General features: G+C 40.9%; 1 protein-coding gene across 1 annotated transcript in view; it reads right to left on the reverse strand.

Annotated features, from left to right (window-relative positions):
- Positions 1-13,050, reverse strand: part of USP24 (ubiquitin specific peptidase 24) — a 140,593-nt gene that overhangs the window by 37,402 nt on the left and 90,141 nt on the right. Inside the window, exons 39-44 of the mRNA XM_042951574.1 lie at positions 10,975-11,036; positions 8,351-8,542; positions 7,247-7,364; positions 4,900-5,044; positions 2,665-2,784; positions 1,289-1,414 (exon numbers count right to left, since the gene is read on the reverse strand). Of these exons, the coding sequence (XP_042807508.1) occupies positions 1,289-1,414; positions 2,665-2,784; positions 4,900-5,044; positions 7,247-7,364; positions 8,351-8,542; positions 10,975-11,036 (763 nt within the window). The remainder of the gene's footprint in view (positions 1-1,288; positions 1,415-2,664; positions 2,785-4,899; positions 5,045-7,246; positions 7,365-8,350; positions 8,543-10,974; positions 11,037-13,050) is intronic.

A 13,050-nucleotide genomic window follows, 5' to 3' on the forward strand; every position in this document is an offset into this window, starting at 1 on the left:
AGTTTCTGTCTTAGAACTTTCCAAACTACAGGGGAAAATACAAGGTACTCCTCCTGCGAAACAGAGTAGAGCAATGTTAAAAAGTAATGTTCTTTACCTCTTGCACTGCTGGTGGGAATTTAAACTGGTGCAGCTACTCTGGAGAACAGTATGGAGGTTGCTCAAAAAATTAAAAATAGAACTACCCTATGACCCAGGAATTGCACTACTAGGTATTTGCCCAAATGATACAAAAATACAGATTCAAAGGGGCACATGCACCCCAATGTTCACAGCAACAAAATTAACAATAGCCGAACTATGGCAAGAGCCCAAAAGAGCACAGTGACTGATGAATGGATAAAGAGGTGATATATCTCTGTGTGTGTGTGTGTGTATACATTTATACAGCCATCAAAAAGAACGAAATCTTGTCATCTGTAATGACGTGGATGAAGCTAGAATGTACCATGCTAAGCAAAATAAGTCAATCAGAGAAAGACAAATAGCGTATGATTTCACTCTTAGGTAAAATTTAAGAGGGTCGCCCGGGTGGCTCAGTCAGTTAAGCATCTGACTCTTGATTTCAGCTCAGGTCATGATCTCACAGTTTGTGAGACAGAGCCCCGAATCGGTTCTGCGTGGAAAATGGAGCCTACTTAAGATTCTCTCTCTCTCTGCCCCTCCCCTGCTCATGCTGCTCCCTCTTTTTCTCTCTCTCAAAAAATAAACAAATAAATAAATAAATAAAATTTAAGAAACAAAACAGATAAACATATGGGAAGGGGGTGGGGAGAGGAGAGAGGAGAGAGGGAAACAAACCATATGAGACTCTTAAAGATAGAGAACAAACTGAGCGTTGATGGAGGGAGGTGGGCGGGGGATGGGCTGGATGGGTGATGAGTACTAAGGAGGACACTTGCTGGGATGAGCACTGGGTGTTGAATGTAAGAGATAAACCACTGAATTCTACGCCTGAAGCCAATATTGCGCTGTACGTTCACTAACTAAAATTTACATTAAACAAAAAAAGAATAAAAAAATATTTAGAACATTAATTTAAACAAATATCCAAAGAATCAGAATAAGAATCATGAGAAACATTCAAAATTGTTAAGATTAGCAAATCCCTAGAAATTATAAATGACTTTTCTTAATATTCTAATCATCTGAAATCAAATACCGATCTTAAGAAGAATGGTATAGCCCATTCTTCTATTGGTTCTTGGCAACGGGATTAGTCTGGAGTTAATAAAGACAGAAACAATTATCACTAGATCTAACTATCTAAAGTGACTGAGTGAAATACCTTCCAGAAGTTCTCAGGTACATAATACTGCAGCTTGCTTTCCATCAAATGCCCAAAGAGAGACTGCACCTGGTAGAATACGCTGTCGTCTGGATTGTCTGTGTCATCATCTACTGAAAGTAACGACTGGAAAGAAACGCAATGCATTAAGCTAGAGGTAGTTCACTGTTCCACAGGAAACACGGACATATGCACAGGTACTTCCCACCTTGCTTTCACAGCGCTACGTATGTCTGAGCGTGGCTACAACTCTCAGTATGTTTAGCCTCCATACTTCCTAGCTGGTGGAAACATGAACAAATCATTTCTTTGAGCCTGTTGGATTACGAAAAGCTAGAATGAGGAATACCAGTTATCTCTATGAGAGGTTAAACGTGCCATGATACACGGAGATATTCTCAACACTACTGACTGCGATATCACAAGCTTCTACTATACGTCGACCCTTGAGCGTGGGTTTGAACTGTGTGGGCCCACTTACACATGGATTTTTTTGTGATAAATACAGTACTGTATTATAAATATATTTTCTCTTCTCTGGCTTACTCTACTGTAAGAATATGTAATACATATTGCACTATATTATGCATATATACATATAACATACAAAAATCTGTGTTAACTGTCCAGTCAACAGAATATTAGTGGTTAACATCAGCGGGGAGTCAAAAGTTACATGTGGATTTTTGACTGCACAAGGGGGGTGGTCAGCGCTCCTGACCCCTATATGTTGTTCAAGAGTCAACTGAACTCTTACAAAACACTGATGACAAACCCTAAATTTTTCTAAAATACTAAAAATATTAGTAATGTTATAGAACAGAATTTGACAGTAACTTAGTTCAAAAATCCTATTTGGTCAAGTCTAGCTGTCAAACAGGCAGCATATTCCCTCAGCAGATTTATAAAAACATGTGACTGGGGGGGCACCTGGGTGGCTCAGTTGAGCGTCTGACTGCAGCTCAGGTCATGATCTCACAGCTTGGGGGTTTGAGCCCCGCGTCGGGCTCTGTGTTGACAGCTCAGAGCCTGGAGACTGCTTCGGATTCTGTGTCTCCCCCCTCTCTCTACCCCTCCCCTGCTCATGCTCTCTCAAAAATACATAAACATTAAAAAAAAAAATTTAAAAAACCCCCAAACATGCGACTGTAAACAATGTGTTCAGATGTGCACGGATTTCAGAAGTGACTAAAGAATCCCTAGTGATGTCTAGATTTTTAGTAAACCCAAAATGCAATATATAAATTATATTTTTCACTGCATGGTGGTGGTCAGTGCTCCTGACCCCTATATGTTGCAATATATGAATATGGGACCATTTTCAGCCACTGCACGCTTTATCTGTCATACCAAACAGGAAAGAAGAAAGCAATCACCTCAGGCAGACCAGGCTGCATATACAGTTGCTGGAAGACTGCATTCATGTAACACGTAGCGCCGCCATTCCTCAGCCCCACAAACCCTGAGCTGGACCTGCTATCCACAGGGGGAAGATACTAGAAAAGAGAGGAGTAGGAACAGTAGAGAGAGAATTAGTGTATCTGTCAGCAGCCCATTTTCACCATGCTTATCTAGATGTCTGAGAGGGAAGAGATATACCCACAGATTTATCCATCCAGTGGCTTAGGAGTCACGCTAACAAAACCTATGTTCTGGAAGTACCTCCGCAGATGCTAATAATACTAATACCTCAATGCTCCTTTTCCATTCATAAAGTACCTAACGTGTCATGTTTGTTTGTTTGCCCATCTAGTAGTCACGCATTCTGTCACTTGATTACCATTCAACAAATATTTATTAAGAACCTACTGTGTGCCAGCACCGTGCCAGGGATAATGTCTCGAGGAGCTCACAGCCCACTCGATTACAGAGACATCAAGCAAGTAAACAGATCTACTTACAAACTGAGGTAGCACCCTGCACAAATGGAATAGGGTTCTATGCAGTGTTTACTCTGTAGATTCCTGACCAATCTGGATGGTCAAGGAAGCCTCATATTCCCTCCCTTCCTTTTTAAGGAAGTAAGCTTCTTCTGTGGAACCACTGCTAATCAGCATACAGTTAAAGGAACAGGTAAATATGCTAGCATTTCACTTAAAGATGCTTTGTCCTAACACAGATCCCATTACAATGCTTTTCTGGTTAGAAATAATCTAGAAAAGTCTTCCTGGATAAAGTTGAACACGGCACTTCTCAAAGTAGAAATGGATAGGACACACCTTGAAATGCCACTTAAGCAGAATCTTGGTTCTAATGCTATGCCCAGAATCACCCGTTCTGCATATGTATTAAGTACCCGCATCCATATTATAACTAACCCACAAAACCCTGCAGGTCTTTTAGACCTCAAGGAATTGCTAAATATTATATATTTTCCACTCACATTTGACATACACGTAGAGCAGGGTGATTTCTAAGATCTAATCAATACGGTAATGTATTTGTGGAGTCCAAAGCACAGATTTTTAAAAAGTTACAAGATAAGAAAAACTCGTTCACAACAGTGCTAAAAAATAAGTATTTACATGAGAAAAATGTTTTCTTCCTTACGCTGACATAATCATCCCTGACTTATGAAAAAAATAAAATTTCCATTTAAATCTGTCAAATAAACTATGTACAACTAAAGCACACGTTTTGTAAACTAAATGTTTTGATACGAAAACTGTTTCCAATTTACACGCTCGCATTTCATTGTGCAAGTGCGATTTTCTCTGTCTAGAACACCTTCCTTTCCTGCCTAACCTGTATGCCGCACACGACTCAGCTCAGCTGTCCGAAGGGGTAGGCCTGACTCCACAAGGTCCGTGGAAAACACAAAAGCGGCTCTCAAAGCTCAAAGCGTCCTCCGGCTCCTGGTCTGCTGCTCCCCTCCTGTAGTTCCCAATGGACACTAAGCCGCTGCTTGGCTCCACAGCTCCGCCCACGTCCTTCTCATTGTGGAATCACCTTCCCACCAGCTTGTGAAGCGTTGGGAGTTCTCTTTCCAGCTTCATCCTTTCTAAGACGCCTTCTAAGACGCCGCCGTCTGGTGGTAGAGTGCCCCTCTGCGAGGAGAGCCTTCAGGACATGACCCGGATCTTACAATCGATCACATTATATTGAAATTATCTGCCTGCAGGTCTGTCTCTTCCAGTCGACACCGACTTTCTTGAGGGCTGGAATCCTGTCTGCATTTTTGAGCTCCAAAAGCCCAACACACCTATTAGTGCATTCTAAACTCCATAAATCTTAGCTGAATTTAAATGAATGTAGACCGCACTGTGACAGAGCCAACGTTCGAGTATGTATCTCCGCGGCCTGGCCCTGTACCACGCGCAGTTACTCAAAACATAGGCTGCAATGCTACTTCTTACCGAGAGTAATTATCAAGTGACTTAAAAATGTCTTCTCTTTAATTAGTAAAAAGGGTATCATTGAGTAATACAGTATTACCATGGTATGAAGTAATTTAGTAGATTATGCTTGATTATAGTATGGGAACATGATAAGCAAAAGAATACTACTGACTTTCTTTGGGATTAGGGTAATGCAGACACAGGCTTTAAAGTTACACGTTTGATTGAGCATCCTAAAAAAAATTCAAGTGTATCAAGGTCTAGGAAACGTACATCAAACTCCTTGGTGAGAGCAGGGTCAGGCTGATGATGCATGGAAAGCAGTTCTTTTGTGATAATTTGAAGATTTGCCGGGGAACTATCAGCCAGCATCACAAGGACTTCATAGGCTGCCAGTCGGCTATTCACTGTACTACACCTACAAACAAAAGATGCAAGTCAGTTCCAACAGTGAATAATCCACTTGAGTTGGTCATTAAACTAAATCAACATTTGAAATGAAAATATTAGAGCCGCAATTCCTCAAACTGAGTTAATCGGGTCTGATGGCAGAGCTCTAGGAATCCAGCGGGAAGTGTTTACTTAAAGGAAGAGGCCATGAATACAGGAGGAATGGTTATGGTTAAGAGCTACATATCTTCTTGGCCTGATAAAGTAGCGAAAGGTCCCACTTAGGAGTCCAGAGTATTTTTATCTAAGGTTTGGATCAGCAAAAATGGAGGATAAAGAGTCTGAAACTTTTACCAAGGAAAACATGAGAATAACTCTCTCTCAAAGTAGGTAGCAAGGAAGCTTTTTGTAGACATTGTCCTGAAATTCAAATATCTAAATGGCAGGAAAAGAAAGCTATGTGGATCAGAAGAGATACCCGTAAATGTTTTTTATATGTGTCTGGTGATAAAAAATTCTTCGAGGACACTAATCAACTTCATCTTGCCGAGAAAACGGAGACAGAAATACGTGGTTTGCCAAATTAATTTGTTTCAAATGACAATAAAAGGTAACTAGCAGGCAGTCTGCAGGAAACCAAAGGCTTCTGATAATTGTTCACGTTTAGAAGAAATCACTTTGGGGATGGACAGTAATTTCTCACTGTCACCTAGGCCAACCTTACATTACTGAGGAGATCACAGGTTAGGAAGGATACACAGAAAAGAGGACATCGAACCTCTGAGAGAAACATGTATGGGGAGCAGTGTGGGAGATGTGTTCACGAGGGGCTGTGGGGCTCTTAGATCAGCACTGGGCCAGGCCCTGAGGACAATGGCCAGCAGCTGGCCCTGTCCTTTGCCTCTTACTTGGACTTTTGGTTTGCAAAGGACAGGTAAAGAACGAACAGGAGGAACCGTACACACAGGCTAAGCATTACGAAATTCCTTTGTTAGTGTTAATAAGAATAAATGTCACTTGTGAAAATACTGTGTATTTTAAAGCTCTTTCTGGCATTAGGGTTCAGATGGGAAACAGCTGGAGTCACTGTGATAAGTGAGCCTCACTCAATGCACGGGGAGGGATGAAACAAAACACTGCCTTTTCTAATTAAGGCACTGTGTATGATTAAAAAACCCAACTCCTTGCTGATGGAGGTATTACTTTTAATAAATACAAGGAGTGTTCACAAATAAAAATTTCAATAAAACTGCTAAAGATTTATTTTCCCCGTTCACTGAAAACGGAGATACTCACGTATTTCTACTACTTTAATAAAAGACTCCCCACGGAGCCAGTGCCGGATCTTCCAGAACAAGACTGGGGCAGGGGTGAGATGGGAGCCAAAGCCTGAGAGACACCCCAAGAGTTCTAATGAAGGTTGACTGCCTGAAACAGATTTTGCTAGTAAGGAAAGCTACATAGAGAAATACTCATACATGAAAAGATATCGCTTGAGATTCCATGAAATCTTCTTGCTTCTTGTGCCTTGCTCGTTTCAATAACCACTGAAATTATACGGGAGTGTTTTTCACTGGTTAAATACCAAATCCCCAGTTTCTTCAGGATTATTCAGTTAAGTCTGGTTTTCGTAAGAATGGAGTAAGCTGGATTCAGAGCAAGGAAGATGGCAGCATGGGGCAGCCTCCTCCTATAGCTCCAGGAGCACCCAAGTAGGGTCAACATTCCAGAAAGATCTTTCAAATTTCTACCCATAAAAACTAACACAGTATTTGATTCTAAAATTACCACAATAAGTCACTAGCAGTTTTAATCGTCAGGACACAGGCAATACCCAGCAAATCACAAGGTTCATGCACTAAAAGCACCTACACTTTCTTCCTAGAAGAAACTCAAGATTCAGAGCCTATTTACTCTAACTTTGGATTTAATTCTTCTGATCTCGGTTTGTCTTGGAATTTGCTACCGACCAAATTAAGCACATTATTTACTACTTACTCTTCTTATTTGATGATAATAATGGTACCAGCATCCTTGCACAGCACTCACTATGTGCCAGGCAGGCTTATCCTGAGCCCCTTTACATGCATTTCTTCATAGGGTGGATAATATCTTATAACTACACACACTCACAAGATGGAAACAAACTCCAAGTTAAGAAAAGCTTTTTGGACTAAAGTTTCGAATTAGAATTTTTACCAAAACTGAACACAACGTGCATTTTCCATACTTTGGATGAAAGTCCTGTTGACTGATGGCGGCACTGCCAGCTGGAGAATGACTATTTAAAATAATTCTAGAAGCTCGGAAAAGGAAGTCATCTAACAATGGTTTAATGAGTGATGAACCTGGAATAGAGCATAATATTCATGTTGAGGATGAACACATTTTAATTCAAAGACTCTGTTTTTGTACTTTCATATCAGAGCAGCAAAGGCACCCAATGGCAGGGCATTCAATTTAATTTGATGCTTATTTTTTGAGCACTTACAACACATGGCAAAGGTCTGTGGGGCAGAGGGGTGGGGATGGGTGGGAGGGTCAGGGGACAGGGAACAAAGACAAGTGAGGGTACCTTCCTTTATGAGCTGACAATGGAGTGAAAGAAGTCATGCTTTCACTTTGGAAACACAAATGCCAAGAACACGAGGCAGAACGGTCCGAGTGAACACTTCATTCTTACTTTGGGCATAGGGGAGTCCACAGTAGGGTTTCTGAAACTTTTAAAATCCTGCCTTCCTTAGGTAAAGTGATGTACCCTTCTTAGCCTGGTGTAGAATCACTCTTTTCTATGTATCCCCAGTAGCCAAGAAGATTTTTATAGAGCTTAGTTCGTGTGATAAAAGTGGTAATTAATGTTTTGACTTGTTTTCTGAATGTACCTTCTAATACTGAATATGCCCTGACAAATTATACATGTACCCCAGGACATTCATATGTACCCCACGAGGCAGGGGGTAGTGGTTGGGGGCTGCCTCCCAGATGAGAATTACCCTTAAAAGAGGTAAGATCTATAATAGATAATATGTTATAAGGTATGTAACAGCAAGAAGAGAAAACCTTACTTTGAACTGTAAGTTTTGCTTGGTATTAAGACATTATGTGAACCAACCGTTTTGAACGCTATCAACTTCTTCATATGGTTTAATGACACAGGTAGAATACACCTGAAGTCTGTTAGCCACTAAAATTCCAGACAACCTCATACTACCTGAAGGGTCAATTTTCTACAGAGCACTGAGCACTTATCCTATTCTCCTAATTACAAACACTACTACGGCAAGGACTGAGAAGGGAGGTATTCTGCCACATGGTAAGAGGAAGCAATAATTACCAAGCATTTCCTTCTCTGCCCCGCACAGTGAAAGAAGGGTCTTAATGAGCCGTAGGTGTCCTGCCAATAAGATGTTGTCTGCTTCACTGGTCTCACATTCAGCCGTGCGATTAGGCTCAAAGTTATCCAGCCAAGTGATCTCATCTTCGAGCATGGTAGCCGGGCTGATTCTTAACTGCTCCATTTCTGAGGCTAAGAAGGAAAAAAAAAAAAAATCCATTTCAAAGAAAAGAAAAAAGGATTTCCCTTCATGGAGTCCAAATCCTGAATTAAAGCAGGCAAAGTCAAGTCCCACCCTTCCATTCTGGTGATCTGAGAAAGCTGTCACTAATCAACAGTGGGCTGCATCTGCTGCCTCAGAGGAACGTGACGGCTTCGCACACTCACTCCTTCCTCCCCACTCTCTTCAGTCCTAAGCCACACATGTATTGAGGGCCCTTCTGTGCGGGTCAGTGGGCCATATGCTGAGGATAGAAGACGAAGGGGCTAATCTTGCTCCAAAGAAGCTCCTGGTCCAGGGGGTGTCAGCAGGTGCCCCCTGGGAGCACACCCTTCTAGAGAAGGCAGGGATGGAGGGTACGAAGACAGCCAAGGCTCCCACGGCATCACCTAGGCCAAGGGGGTCCCACAAAGGAGACGGAGGTCCGCAGCACAGCAGCAGAGTGCAGGTTTCCAAATAGTGCCCCAAACCCGGAGAACCACCCTGCTCTACTGTAGTAAGTTACCTTACTTTCTTGTAAGCAAGGATTAAAGCAAGGTTCCATACTGGAAGATGGGACTGGGAAGGAGAAGACGACGGACCGTGCTCTCCTTCCACTGCACTGCAGCCACAAGCGGTAGGGCCCCACAGCATCAGGTGAAAAGGAACACTTCAGGGTCAGAGCGGAACCGGCACTGGATCTGAATCCACTTATTTACAAAATGAGGCTAACACCTACACTCAGGGTGCTAGGTATGAAGTGCCTAGTACAGGAACTGGCATATACAAAATACTCCCCAAATGGCAAACATTGCTTGTTTCCAGACATATGCCCACTCTGCCCTCAACATCCCGATAAGGGATGCTGGATCCCTCATTAGTCACTCGATGACCACAGGGAAGGCCTATGTTAACAGCGTGCTCATGCCTTCTGAAGTTGTATGTATCATGTATACAGCCAACTCACGATTCCAGTCCTCGAGAAGCAAAGCAGAACACCCACCCTCTCCGAGTCCAAACCAGAGAGCAAACCTTGCCAGCGGCCTGGCAGAAGAATGTGGCATTCAGCTGGACTGTTAGATGGACATTCACTTCTCTGGATGACAGATACAACAGGTCTGACCCCCGCATCGAGACATCCACTCAGACTACATTATCTCAGGCTCCAACACAACCTTTTCACTGTCCTGCTCAGAGCACCGTGTCTCCCACTTTCAAGAGACACTTTCGGGAAACTGATGAAGGCATCTGCCTTGGAGACATTTCCTGAGGCTTACTAATGACTACGTCTTCACGTGTGCATTACACGAAAGACCTCTGCACCAAGTCTCTCTCAGATTTAAGTGCTGGCAAAAAGATCTGTTTCTTTTGAGAAACCACTCGGTTTTCTTCCTTTTTCACCTCTGTCCCCCAGCAAACCTCACAACCAAATTCTGACTGTGGAGGTTGACAGCCAGCATACGTGCAAGGTATTTCTTTGTAACTGCCCAGCGCTGACATTCTTTTCCAATTAATGTTTCCAATCAGTACTTTGGTTCAGCCTGATTTTTACTTTACTTATTTTCTGTAAGATGAGGCAAATCTTTTATGTAAAGAGTGGAAAATAAACTAACAGACTCTTGATTTGAACAACTAAAACTTACACAGAGCATCCCGACATACATTCGTGTTATACGAAAGTACAATCAAAATCCAAATGCTCTAACACTAAAATTTCTAACAATACTTCAATCACCTGACACAAAATAATTAACTGGCTTCTATCACTCATTTCTATTATTATCAATATACCTCAACAGAGATTCCCTCCTTCCTTCAATGATCAGCCTTTAAAATGGTCAGAATTCACTATACTAGAGAGAAAAGATTCTTCCTAATAGTTCTGTATCAGTGTGATTATTACTATTTTTTTCTTCAAAGAAGAAAGTAATTTTATTCAGTATGAACATGTTTTCCAGTCATTCTTTTTTCTTTTTTTAATATAATTTATTGTCCAGTTGGCTAACATACAGCACATAAAGAGTGCCCTTGGTTTCCAGGGTAGGTTCCCATAGTTCATCGCTTACACGCAACACCCAGTGCTCATCCCAAAAAGTGCCCTCCTCAAGGCCCATCACCCACTTTCCCTTCTTCCGCACCCCCCCGCCCCATATCAGCGTAATTAAAACATGTGTCTTTGACAATTTTTAAAACCAACAAATCTTCTCAACACATTAATGGTTACATATATAATTGGAGAACAGAGAACTGGTATATGGGTTTGCATGCTATTTTCAAGAAAATAAAACTCAACTTCGAACAGTAATTATAATCTCATTTTTATCTAAGATACACTCAGTCAGATTGAGAAATGTCCATTTGGCTTTCTTTTCTACTCTTCCCTCTCCCCTCCCCCTACATGAATCAAAGTTAGACATTTACTTACTTGTCAGATCATCTAATAATTGGCACCTTAGATCAAAATACTCCATACACTGAGATAGTAGTCTAAAAAAAGATAAGATTTCAAGTATTAAAAAATGTCAGATTTTGAAATAAAAAAGCATCTCCCTTGTAAGAAAAGGCTCATAAAACAGCTGAACAAGGGAATTTTCCTAAGCATGAAATAACCGCTTTTACATTAATTCAACTTCCATATCTTAGCAAGAAATACACTCGTGACTTTGCTGATACAGATACACTATAGAAATTGTGTATACCGACATTGACTAGGCACACTATATGCTTGCAACTGTTTCAGAAGAGCTGACAAAGAACAAAAAAGACAGTCAACACATTAGAAAATACGTATGTCAAAAGGTGATATTAAGAAGGCAAACAGAGTGCAGTAAGAGAAAAAACAGAAGGTAAATTCTTTTATCCAGGGTGGTCAGTGAAGCTTCTCTGTCATTATCTCAGGAAAGAGCACAAGTTTTAAAGTCAGGCGACCTTGGTTCAAATCCTGGCTCCACCACTTACAGTTGGGCATCTAGGGACAATGTGTCTGGTTTCTAATTTCTAAAATGCTTGTTAGAGTGTTGGAAATAAACATGCACACACACACACACACACACACACAAAAGGCTCAAGAATGCACTAATGATGAGGAGATAATGAACTGAGAAATACGATGATTAAAGAGACAATAAGACTGTCAAACTCATTTGTCCATTGTGAGCATTACAGGATGACTATATGCAATGAACCTGGCCTACTGCATGGCACATAGTCAGACCACAGAAATAGCTATTGTCGTCATCACTGTTAAGGAAAACATGTATCAAACACGGCCATTAGAGTAAGTTGTGAAACACCATTTCAAATTATAAAAAACATATAACTAAAGATTCAATTTTAGGTGAAGTTAAATGCTCTACATCCGAGAGATTCTTTGAGAAGGTATGTTAAAAACTCATCCAATGCTTTCTTTCTTTCCTGAGTTTTGAGAAATTTAATATCCAATCAAACTCTTAAATTTAAGTTCTATTAAATAATCTGAGTCTTACAAAAAGCACAAGTGCAATAGCTCACTTCTTAAAAAATGGCTTACACAGAGGTACAATTCTCTGTTTGTGGATGACGTGATCCTACATGTGGAAAACCCCAGAGTCCACACAGAAAGATTTAGAGTTAATCAGTAAATGCAGCAAGATACAAAATTGTGACACGAAAATCAGTTCTGCTTCCATACACCAACAATGGAGAATATGAAAAACGAAACAATTCTATTTACAAAAGCATCAATAAGAGTAAAGTACTTAGGCATCCACTTAGCAAAGGAAGCAAAAGGCTCGCACGGTGAAGAGGACAAACAACGGTGGAAGAATTCGACAATGCTACAGCAATGAAGCCATGTGATACTGGCATGGAGATACACACAGATCAATGGAAGAGAAACGAAGAGCCAATCAATCAGTCAGCAAGCCAGCAGTCGAATGATTTTTCATCAGTTGTCAAAACCATTCAATGGGAGAAAGGTGCCGTGACCACTGGATTACCCACATGGAAAAGAATGAAGTCGGGCACCTTATGTTACACACAGAATTTAGCTCGAATAGATCAAACAAGTAAGCATAAGAGTGAAAACTAAAAACCTTAGAAGAAAACATAGAGGGGAAACTTTGTGACAGTGGATTTGGTGATCATTTCTTGGATGCAATGCCAAAAGCACAGGCAACAAAAGAAAGAACAGATAAAGGAAATATTTTTCAGTGTTAATTAGAAATGAAATCCTAACTAACACATGCTATGACATGGAGGAACCTCGGAAATAGGAGAATGGATGGAGGGGGAATGAGAGGGGAGTTACTGTTTTATGGATACAGAGTTTCAGTTTGGGGTGATGAGAAAGTTCTGGGAACAGACAGCGGGGACAGCTGCACAACAATGTGTATGTACTTAACGTCACTGAATTACAGACTTAAAAATCAGTAAAATGATCAATTGTATGTATACTTTGCTGCAGTAAAAAAAAAATCTAGCAAATCTAAAAATAAAAAAACACAAACAAAACAACCCACCT

Source organism: Panthera leo, chromosome C1 (assembly GCF_018350215.1).
Source record: "Panthera leo isolate Ple1 chromosome C1, P.leo_Ple1_pat1.1, whole genome shotgun sequence".
Lineage (NCBI taxonomy): Eukaryota > Metazoa > Chordata > Mammalia > Carnivora > Felidae > Panthera > Panthera leo.